This window comes from Chaetura pelagica, unplaced genomic scaffold (assembly GCF_000747805.2).
Source record: "Chaetura pelagica isolate M959 unplaced genomic scaffold, ChaPel_1.0 scaffold963, whole genome shotgun sequence".
NCBI classification, from domain to species: Eukaryota; Metazoa; Chordata; class Aves; order Apodiformes; family Apodidae; genus Chaetura; species Chaetura pelagica.
The window spans coordinates 454148-465427 of record NW_009952705.1 but is presented as its reverse complement, the minus strand read 5'-3'; the positions used below and the strand labels follow the sequence as shown (position 1 = coordinate 465427).

Sequence of the window (11280 nt, the reverse complement as noted above, 5' to 3'; positions counted from 1 at the left end):
AGGCTCTCCCGCAGCGGCCGCCATGGGGGAGCTGTTCCGCAGCGAGGAGATGACCCTGGCGCAGCTGTTCCTGCAGTCCGAGGCCGCCTATTGCTGTGTCAGCGAGCTGGGCGAGCTGGGCAAGGTCCAGTTCCGCGACGTGAGTACCGAGCGGGCCCCCGCGCCCCGGGCCGCGCCCGCCGGGCTGCCCTGACCGAGCGTGTCTCTCCCGCAGCTGAACCCGGACGTGAACGTTTTCCAGCGCAAGTTCGTCAATGAGGTCCGGAGGTGCGAGGAGATGGACCGAAAGCTCAGTACGTGCCCGGTGGGGGCGGCTCCGGCGGCACAAACCGGGGCAGGGGCCTCTCCCGGGCAGCCCCGGGGATCTGCTGCCTGCCCGAGAGAGCTGGAACCAAGTAAAACCTTGGGAAAGGTGGTGCAGGAATTCCCAGCTGCTGATGGGGCTGGGGGAGGTTATGGAGGCAGTTTGACATTGAGCCAGTTAACATTAACAGTGCTGTCTCTGCAGGGTTTGTTGAGAAGGAGATCAAAAAAGCAAATATTCCTATCACGGACACTGGTGAAAACCCAGAGGTGCCTTTTCCACGTGACATGATTGACTTGGAGGTAATTATGTGTGTAAAGACTCAATAGTATCTGACTTTAGATGGAAACAGGGGAAATTAGCTCCATTGGTAGAGATCCATGGAGTTTAGTGGCAAAGGTACAACAGCCATTGTCCTTGGGTGTCACTTGGCACCTCCAGCTCCACCAGCCCCTGTCAGATGGATTTTAATTCACAAGCATCAGTGCAAACACAGTCAGACACAGGAGCACTTGGATTTCACCCATTTAAATGAGCCCAAACCTGTTGGAACCACACGGTGTGCAGTGGGTCTGTGTTAGTGTTCCCAAAAGGGTTTCATGATTTGAAGAGCTTTGTGTAAACCCAATCTACAAAGGACTGGCAGAGGATGAAAAGTTCCAGGTTGCCTGGAAGGAATGTCACAGGTCTGGGTCTGTGAGCCCTGGCAGCTGTTATAGTTACACACAAATTGTGGGGATGAGGAGCATCTCTCCTCCTCTCATGTTCTGATAGACCTGCCAGCACTTAGGGAATTGCTCTAAGTCCTTTTTCCTTCTGCTTTTCCTATCTTGCAGGCAAACTTTGAGAAAATTGAAAATGAGCTGAAAGAAATCAACACAAACCAGGAAGCTCTGAAGAGGAATTTCTTGGAGCTGACAGAACTAAAATTTATACTCCGTAAAACTCAGCAGTTTTTTGATGAGGTCAGAATACCAGGGCGGGTTTGACACTTGGGGAGCTGGTTCTTCTCCCACAAATTGCCATTTTTATTCTCAAATATATTTTTAGTTGCTGTTTCAGACAGCAGGGTCATTTTTATGCTTTGTTTAAGAAAGCTTCTCTGATTATTTTCCATTTTTCATGCAGTACACATAGCTACCCATGATCTACCTCCTATGATGTTATTTTGGTTTTTGTTTTAGTTAAGCAATGATTTGTCTAAAAATTGTGTACAATAATTAATATGCTGGTAGTTTTTAAAGTGCATCAACCAAAAATTGGGTGCTGCAGGGAGCACTTCATTGAGGGGGGAAGAGGGTCTTTGATGCCTGTGCTGATAAACAATCACTGATCCCAATCAGTGGGATTGCAATGAAGCTTAATTTTAGACTTTAAAATGTTATATGGAGGTTACTTGTTAGGGTCATGATGCAAAGTCTGCTGAAGTAGTATTACTTATATTTTTATTTTATATGAGCCTTTGATCAAACCCTGGATTTTTCAGCAGTGGGTTCTGCAGCAAAGCTGCCATTTAAAGTCTTCAGCATTTTGTCAGATACCCCTGGGCCAGAGCTGCTCTGTTGTCATGGGTGATGCAGACAGAGCCTGCACGGGAGGAGACCTCCTCCTTTTTTTAAAGCTGAAGTGTCTCAAGGTCTACAGAGTTTTATGAAAGAGCTCCTGTGTGTTAGGAGAGCTGAGGACATGTTTTTGCTGAGGACATGTCCTGTTTCCTCTAATGCAAGGGTTTGATCAGAGGGTCCATCAGAAGTGGCTGCTGGCCCTTCAGGGGCTGTGCTGGGGTCGAGCTGGGCTCCTGCCGCTCCGGGCCCTTGGCTTGGTGGTTTGGTTTTGGTTTTCTGGCACAGGCTGCAGCCTGATCAGGCACTGATGTTGTTCCCATGCCAACACCGGTCTCAGTCGCTGCTGATGCAGATAGTGCTGCCAATGGGATCAGCTGATCAGCCCTGGGGTTTGGTTCAGGACAAAAAACCTTGTCTTCAAGTGTTGAATGTTCACTGCAAGTGCTTCCTTGGCCAAACCTGGTGATCTGTAACTTGGTGCCACTGCCTGTTCTGAGCGCTGAGTAAAACCAGGTACAGCTCCTGCAGAGAGCTGCCTCTGCTTTGCCTCTGGCACAGGGTAGTTGTGCTAAATACAAAGATCAAAATCAATTTCTACTGAAACAATCTGTCACATCACCCAGAAAAGGGAACTCGAGTCGGACTGAAAGGGAAGTTTGGATTCCTTCCTGTGCCTGTTTGGTGACTGTTTCCTGTAGCAATGAAACAAAACACGACCAAGATGTGCTGCTGAAGAGCTGGTGTGTGAGGGTCAGTAACAGGTCGGTTAAAGGTGTCAGAGTGTGTCAGCTCACACTGCCAGGAGCAACAGCTGGGCAGGGACCTCTGAGCCTCATTGAGCCTCAGTGTCCCCAAGCTGGGGACACTTCAGCCCATGTTGTCACGTGCACAGACCTTCAACACTTGATGACTTCAATAACTGCTGATTAAGATTGTGTTATTCACAGTACTGAGTTGCACAAGAAATGGCTCTACCCAGGGAACCTCACACGGGCACTTGCTCTGCTGCTCCGGGGGAGGGAGGATGGCAAAACCTTCTCACTTGTTCTTCTTGTGACTGTTGCAGTCAAGGAGCCATTTCTTGTTTCAACACACCATGTTGATGATTATGCTCCTTTTCTCAGTCTTCTTGTCTTTGCTTATGAAGAGCAGTATGAGCTGGAGAGATTTCTCTGAAAGTTTTGCCTAGAGTGAGCGTAAAAGAAGACTGGAAAAGTAATGGTTAATGGCATGCAGTCCCCTGTCTGTCTTTCCTCTAACTCTTCTCACCATCTGCTTTTTTTCTGTTTGTTTTGCATCTGTCATTCCTGTCCAGGCACTGGGTTAATAAGTTAGATGGTGAAATTAATCCTGTTTAGTTCTTGTGAAACTTGATTTTTTTGCTTTTTTTCGTGGTCTGGAAGGGGCTTGAATTGTATGGCTGGTGTGCAGCACTCCAGAGGAGGGAGAACAAACCTTCTTATTAGAGCTTGAGATTAAAGCTGCTGATCTGAGTGAACAATAAGCAGTTAAAAAATGTTGAATAGTGAAAGGTCTGCATTCTAATTAATGATGTGAGATTTTCCAATCCTGACCAACCTGAGGTAGTAAAAAATTCCTCACAGTAGCTCAGATATTCCACTCACTGCTGGTGAGAACTTGCTCAAAGTCAATTTCCTAGTCTTTTTTTCCTGCATTTTAGCTGGATGACTGTTTCATTTCCATAATCTCTCAGGTTTTTGTTTGTTAGATCCTTTAACACTGCTTCAGTTGTCCCTCCAGAACAAGGGCTGATGTTGCTCTGTTTCCTTCCTAGCAAGGGTGTGATCATCAGATCCAAGTAATTGAGAGATTAATTTAAAGAACATGGGGTTTTGTTGTGCAAATCATCCTTGTGTAAGAAAGTTCTTCTTTAGTAAAACTATTTCAATCCAAATTTATTCAAAGCTGATTTATTTTATAATTTCAACCCCTCTATGCAGGACTTTGTTTTATACAGTGTCCTGAATAAAGGGCAGAGCCTTAAAAGGCCAGACGTGACATTAAACATTAATAGGAATCCCTCTCTCAAATGAGGTGGGTCCAAAGTTTTCACCTGTGCCATCATTCTTTTTTTTATGCTTCACATGCTAAAAATGTGGTGCACCTCACAGAAGTTCTCACAGACAGTATTTTTATTATTGATAAATACAATACAAGCCTCTTAAAATTGTAACTTACTGTTTTTCAACATTCTGAAATCAGGACATCAAACAATCATTGGTGTGTTTGGTCTGTGTGGTTTGGGGCACCAATCTCTTGGTTTGGTTCTGTTCTTTATGAAACAAAACTTTAGTTCAGTTTCTGATGTTGCAACAAGTTGCCTTAAAGTCGAAAGTATCAGGAATTCCTCACCTTGCCTTTCCAACCTGAACGAAGGGAAAGAGCTCCCTAGGTTTTGTAACATCTGTGAGCAAGTGTGTGTGCAGGCAGTTGAGCTGCAGTTGGTGCCAGCCTGGCAAAAGCTTTTCCTGTCCGTGGTAAATAAATGAAACGCTGTGAGTTTCTCACTGCCATGATGGTGCAGCTGTTGCATAAGTAAAGGAGCCGTGGCTGAGCCATTAAACCTGCTCTGCTTTTGCAAGGCTGAGCTCTGTGTGTGCATGTTCCCTGTTCCAGGGCCAGACTCTGCCCCCCAGGCTGTGTGACCAGGTTCCCTGGGCAGCTCTGTGGGAAGAGCTGCTGCTGCCACGGGGGGCAGAGTCAGGCCCTGGGTTTGTGCTCAGGAGCTGCAGTTTTCACCATTTCATTATATAAGCTGCAGAGGTAGAAACAATTGTGGCATGAGATTGAGCTAAGTACAAAGAGGGGGCACAAGGGGATGTGATTTGAACATCCCTCTTGCCTTGAGCTGCTGACACTTACAAGCTGTATTCCCAAGAATTTTAGCCTGCCAATCAGTTGCAGTGAAGGGCAACATAAATTCCCATCCTGTTGTAATGCCTGACTGGCCAAAACACAAGCCACGTTGTCAGCCATGCATCTTATGTGCCTGGCAACAAGAAGCATAGTGAATAAGGATAAGTATCTTGAATAATTAATAGCTTAATCAGTAAGTGCTTGGTTTTAAGCTGCAGGTATTGTGTGTGGAGGCAGAACATTGTCAAGCCAGTTAAGAAATTACCAGCTAGTGCTTCCAGATTTTCTTGCTGACTCTGGCCTGTGTCTACACTGACACGAGCAGTGCCATGGAGTCACTGAGGGAGGGTTTTCCTGTGCTTTGGAACAGGGCAGGTCTCCCAGAGCTTTAGGGTTCCAGCTGTGGAACTGAGGGCAGTTCAGCTGCCTAGGGAGGACACCTGAGTATGGTCCTTCCTCTGGCATAGAACAAGGCTCCAGGCTGCTCCACATGCAGGTGCCTTTCCCAGACACTCCCTGGAAGTGCCCTTGGCAACTTTCACAAGCAGAAAAGGCACAAGTTCTGCAAGAGTCATTATGTAAATCAATTTGACACTTCGAGAGGGGAAAAAGACTTAAAACAAAGAGCTGTAGCTGAACCTGGAGAGGAAGGAAGGATGTTAGCCAGCAGAGGTGATAAAATCCCTGGCCCTGGGAGACAGCAGGAGAAACAGGCAGCCCTCAGCCCCAGAGCACTGAACATGCAGTCACAGCACAATTCCTTCTGCTTCAGTCCCAGCTTCTGCCTGGTGCCCCCGCCCATCCCCACCTCAGCCACACCAGCCCTGGGGGTTTGCAAGGCCCCTCTAACCCCCCCTGGGAGCTGAGTTTAGCCCAGACCCTCTGCACTGCTGGGCTGCAGGTCACTGGATGGGGCACATTGCAGGTGTTTTGGCTCAAACACCTGTTAAGGTATTGAAACACAGAATAAGTCCCTAATTCCCTTAAAATCCCTCTCCAGCAAGCAGAGAGAGATGGGCATCCCTAGGGGTGGCTGGAGACATCATTGCTTGCCCCCTCATTGCCCTTCTTTTCCCTCTTCACCCCTCATTGATCCTTCTTGACTTCTTTGACTTTCTTCAAACTCCCTTCCCATCCTTGCCCTTCCTTTCCCCTCCTTCCCTCCTCCTTTCCCTTCCTTTCCCTTAGACATTAGGAGGAAGTTTTTCCCTATGAGGATGGTGAGACCCTGGCCCAGGTTGCCCAGGGAAGCTGTGGCTGCCCCATCCCTGGCAGTGTTGAAGGGCAGGTTAGATGGGGCTTGGAGCAGCCTGGGCTGGTGGGAGGTGTCCCTGCCCACGCAGGGGTTGGATCTATATGATCCTTAAGGTCCCTTCCAACCCAAACCATTCCATGATTCTATAATAAGAGGGAAGCAGCATCTCCCTTCATGTGTTTCTCCATGTCAGATCTAGGGAAATTTTAGGGAAAGATCAGAGCAAGGTGTGTCACTCTGCTTTTTGCCTGTAAGAAGTGATTCTTGGGAACATCACTTGTATTTAAAACTTGATAATTATTATTTTTTTTTAATTCTGCCTTTCTTCAGACTTACATATCCCACAGCCCCTTTGTTCTGTTGCAGCAATCTTCAGACCTTTCTTGTATGGAAGCTTTGCTGAGCCATTCCACTTTTCCTCTTGTTTTTCTCCTTCCTTGTGTGATTCTTGCTGTCTTTCCTATCATCTAGTTCCTCTTCCTGCTGTTTTATGTTAATTCTCTTTCTTTTTTCCTTTGTTCTTTTTCCTTTTTTTGTCTCCCCAAACTATCTCCTGGTTCCTCATTCCCTGCATGCCACTAACTAGTTTCATTAGATATTAATTGATTTGTGAATTCAGGCTGAATTGCATCATCAGCAGATGGCGGATCCAGACCTGTTGGAGGAATCCTCTTCGCTCCTGGAACCAAGTGAGATGGGAAGAGGAGCCCCGCTGCGCCTCGGGTAAGGGCAGGCTGTGCTTCCTCCTGGCTGGGCCTGGGGGCCTCCTCCCGTGGCATCTGCAGAGACTGGAGCCCCATTGTGAAACTTCCCAGAGTGACACATCGAGCAGATGAAGGCTGCTCTGAAACCAGCCCCTGCTCTCTGGTTTCATCCCGTGTACATTGACTTCCCAGTTTACATCTGGGGCTTTGTATGTTCCTTGTCAGTCTGTTCTGGTGGCTTTTCCAGGCATTCTGAGCTTGGCTGAACAATCAGCAGAGTTCTGTATCCCCTTCACTGGCAGCTCCAGGCTGTCCCTGTAGGTGTATCTTTCCTCACCTGGACACAGGGTCTGAACCAGGGAGGTTTTCTCAGCCACGTGCCTGGGTCTGATCCTCACCATGTAGCACACCAGGAACCCATGGAAACTGCATGTCTAAATCCACTTGTTTCTCCTTTAACTAGTGATGTATTTATTTTTCAACAGTTTCCTCCTGTTCAGAGGCCTCTGCTGCAGGGCAGGTGCTCTGGTTCAGTTCTTATCTCTGGTTTTAGAGAACCCTCCGTTTTGCCTAAAGAACTAGTTCCCAAGTGAGATTTTTGTGGCTTCCAACCTGATGCAGCAGCCACAGGGGCTCTGGGTGAGGGGCTGCTGGAGGTGCAGAGCTGACCCCGGGGCTCCCCATGGCAGGTTTGTGGCCGGTGTGATCAACCGGGAGCGGATCCCGACCTTCGAGCGGCTGCTCTGGCGCGTCTGCCGAGGGAACGTCTTCCTGCGCCAGGCGGAGATCGAGAACCCCCTGGAGGACCCTGTGATGGTAAAAGGGGCTGTTGTTCACGGCAGCAAAGGCCTCAGATGTGTGAAAGGGATTTCTTACAGGTCTGAGCCTTTATCCCCCCCTGTGAGCTCGGTGCAGGTGGGCGTCCCTCCGCAGCACCCACCTGCAGCCTCCAGGGGTCTGGGGACAAATGGCTTCCCGTTTTCTTAAAACAAAAATAGCAGGTGGATGATGAATGCTGTGGAAAGGGGGAAAACAACTCAAAATTTGGATTGCAGCAGGGCAGAGTTGCTTCCTTGGCACAAGCCACAAGTGCAGCTCCTGCCTGAAGTTCTGAATAAGCAGCGATCCTCCTGGGAAGAGGCTCCTTTGGACGTTGCAGTGTAACAGCTGCACCTCCTTCACTCTGAACTTGAACCTTTCAATTTTCTTAACTTGCTACTTAGTAATTTGAATTTGTCCTCTTTGCTCAAATCAGTGCTCAGACTTTGGAAGCTCTTAACCAGTAGAAAGAGAGGCTGCATGAGGGCTGCTCTGGAGCAAAGGCAGAAGATCTGAGGCTCAGCAGCTGCCGCCGTGTTCCTCACACAAGGCTGACTTGTTCTCTTGTCTCTGTGGTAGTTGACCTGTTGAATTATCTGCCTACCAGGACAGACTTTGTTCTTATTGTGCAACACTTCCTTAAATTGAGGTTACACCTAATGTAATTATTCTTGAAACATTATGTTAAAATTTCCTAAGTAGGGTAGAACAATAACTTGTCAACAAATGCAGGAAAGGGGACCCAGCCACCAAGATGAAAACATCTGTACAAAGAATGTGCTGTTGGCCTCTCTGGGGAGGCAGAATAGTTAAACTCTGCTTCATCTTATTTTCATTCACTCTTTAGCTTTTTGCTTGATTCTGTAGGTGAGCTGACTGCAAAAAGTGTTGATAAATATTTAATTGCATCTGTCCTTTTGGAAATCTTCCGAGGTTTTCCCATTTATTGTATGTAGATAATAGATAATCCAGAATGTTTTGCTTCAGTAAACACAGGTACAGTAGCTGGCTGTGCAGATAGGAGCTCTGTCTGGGCAGAGTCAGAGGAAGGAAGAGTAGCACTGTTGTATTTTGCTATAATGCTAATTTCTGTCAATAGCTGAGCTACTATAGTGCATTCTTTCTTCTGTTCTAGGGGGATTATGTGCACAAGTCTGTGTTTATCATCTTCTTCCAAGGTGACCAGCTGAAGAACAGAGTCAAGAAGATCTGTGAGGGGTATGAAAGTCTTGCAGCTGGGCAGCTGTGGGAAATGGGAGACACTGCACAAGGGCTGTAGGGGTACATGTTTTGACAGCAAATAAAATGCATCATAAGTAGCTGAAACTTACTGTGCAGTCAAACTAGCAATTCCCCAGGCCTGTAATGCCCAAAGTAGATGAGTACTTTGCTAAAGAATGCTTAAGGGAGTTCCAGTGTTGAACTCTTGGACAGACCTTGTGGAATGTCAGTGGGTGATATCCTCACAGGGGGACCAGCAGGGGCTGCCTCCAGCAGCAGCTGCACTGGCATGATAGCAGCACCCTGACCTGGATGGTTCATCAACTTTGTGACAAAGCCTTCAAGACACTGTCAGTGCAGGGAACAGAGGATTTTCTCCCTGTTTAAGCATTCATCTTCTGTTTTGGCCTCAAGCAAGCTTCTGTACCCATTTGATGTAAGGACTGACACTCTGCTTGGCAGTCTTTGCTGATCAGAATCTTCTCTTAATGCACTTCTTGCTTTATTTGTGCTCAGCCATCTGTGTCCCTGGCTGGTTTGTCTTTGTGCTGTGTTACTAAGGTGCTTGCATGTCTTTCAGATTCCGTGCCTCCCTCTACCCATGCCCAGAAACACCGCAGGAGCGGAAGGAAATGGCTTCTGGTGTCAATACCAGAATTGATGATCTTCAGATGGTAAAATAACTGGGGATGATGACCCCTTTTTATTTGATAATGCAGTTGAAAGCATAATTGGATCCTGTCAAAACAGGAGATTTTTTTCCCTATTAGATGGCCACATTTTCAGCTGCAGGTAGTTTGAGACCAGCAGCTCAGCAGTGCAGGAAAGGTGTTTGGAGACTGTGCTCAGTGGTTTTCTTTGTCAGGGCTTAGGATGGTGGGATGTTTTGATCTTTCTGGAGGGCTGAGCAGTTAAATACATATATATCAGTACAGCATCAAGAGAGAAGTGCATGCCAGGAGGAGAGAGGAATATGCACATACAAGGAGATAGCATGTTTTCTGACTCTGAAAACTTGCTTGTATTCATCTGCAGGAACTTTGAAAACCTTTAAGCTTATTTCCAAGTTGAGATAACAATACTAGCTTTAACTTAACTATTCTTTTTTCTGCCTATCTACATATTTTCATGTTGTGCTGTCCCAAAGAGCTTCTGCTTTACAGCTAATCTCTTGTGCAGCAGCCTGAGTGTTGGTAAAAAGTAATCAGCACACTGATCTACTGAGTTCCAGCTCTGAGATACTTGGTGGAAGGAAAGTCAGTCTGTTACAAGGCAGAAAAATTTAAGGGATTTGAGACAAATAATAAGAAAAAATTCAGAAATTGAAAGGAAAAACAGTTTAATTTGGACTGCTTATTTGATACAGAAACTTGTCTCAAGCTGGGATTTCTGTAGGGCAGCTGCTTAGCAGAGTTAAAGTAGACAAGAACTCAGAAGCAATTCAATTAGTAGGACTCAAAGCTGCATTTGACCTGTGTCCTCACTTTCCCTTGAGTCTAAGACTTTCCAGTCTGGAAATATGTCTTGGCATGAGTTAGACATGTTCCAGTTGGAAAACACCCTCAGTTGAAAACACTTTCTCCTTTTCCCCTCAGTAAAAAAATCTTTCATTGTAATCTTTGTGTGTTTTCTGAAGGCAGTGTACCCCTCACTGGTAGAACTCTGCTCTTTTAACCTGGGTGGAGGAAAAAATGTTCTCTGAGCAGTTCGTTGTTTGAAATATTCATCGAGTTGGAGGAGGAGAGTAGTCAAAAAGTATCCCTGGAAAGAAGCCTTAGAATCTTTTAGCAGAACTAATTAATATGGAAAGCAGATATTGCGGTGAGTTTGCTTTGAGCTTTGGTCAGTGATTTCACCCCATCTTCATCCTGTCCCATGAAAGGTGCTGAACCAGACTGAGGATCATCGCCAGCGGGTTTTGCAGGCGGCTGCCAAGAGCATCCGTGTGTGGTTCATCAAAGTGCGCAAGATGAAGGCCATTTACCACACCCTGAACCTCTGCAACATCGACGTGACACAGAAGTGCTTGATTGCTGAGGTCTGGTGCCCTGTTGCTGACCTGGACTCCATCCAGTTTGCTCTCCGGAGAGGCACTGTGAGTTCCTCCTGCTGCCTGGGCTCCATGGTCACTGGGTTTTCCAAACCACGTCTCCAAAAGCCTCCCCCAGGGGCTGTCCCAGTGGGTCCTCACAGAGAACAGTTGAATTCACATGCAGGAATCATGGCTTGTAGATGAGCTCTGTAACAAACAGGTTGTGTAAAGCTCTAAGCTCAGGAAAAGGCTGGGATGGTGCAGCGTGTTCCTGTGCGAGTCCTGCAGTGATCCTGGCTGTGCTCTGTGCTCCTGCTCATGGGTAGATGTGGATCTTCCCAAAAGGAGCTTTCCAGGGCATTGGCAAGATCACCCTCTGCTCAGGCAGATAATGTGTCTTGAAATTCTTTCATTTACTGTTTTTAAAAACAAATTCACGCATGAGTTTTATGTCTGACCCAATCAATGTCCATCCTCACCACAAGTGCTGTTTCCCCTGCTGA

At 46.8% G+C, this 11280-nt stretch overlaps 1 protein-coding gene across 4 annotated transcripts in view; it reads left to right on the top strand.

The window, feature by feature from the left end:
- The first annotated feature begins 17 nt into the window (after nt 1-17).
- The window catches only part of ATP6V0A1 (ATPase, H+ transporting, lysosomal V0 subunit a1), a 26407-nt gene continuing 15144 nt past the window's right edge, over nt 18-11280 (top strand). For 2 of the 4 annotated variants that reach the window (XM_009994136.1, XM_009994135.1), the window contains exons 1-9: nt 18-139; nt 215-293; nt 509-606; nt 1141-1269; nt 6642-6724; nt 7395-7521; nt 8660-8742; nt 9326-9419; nt 10628-10840. In XM_009994136.1, the coding sequence (XP_009992438.1) occupies nt 23-139; nt 215-293; nt 509-606; nt 1141-1269; nt 6642-6724; nt 7395-7521; nt 8660-8742; nt 9326-9419; nt 10628-10840 (1023 nt within the window). In that variant the 5' untranslated portion in view covers nt 18-22. Of the gene's footprint in view, nt 140-214; nt 294-508; nt 607-1140; nt 1270-6620; nt 6725-7394; nt 7522-8659; nt 8743-9325; nt 9420-10627; nt 10841-11280 lie in introns of all 4 variants that reach the window. The other 2 variants (XM_009994134.1, XM_009994133.1) reach the window with 1 other exon arrangement.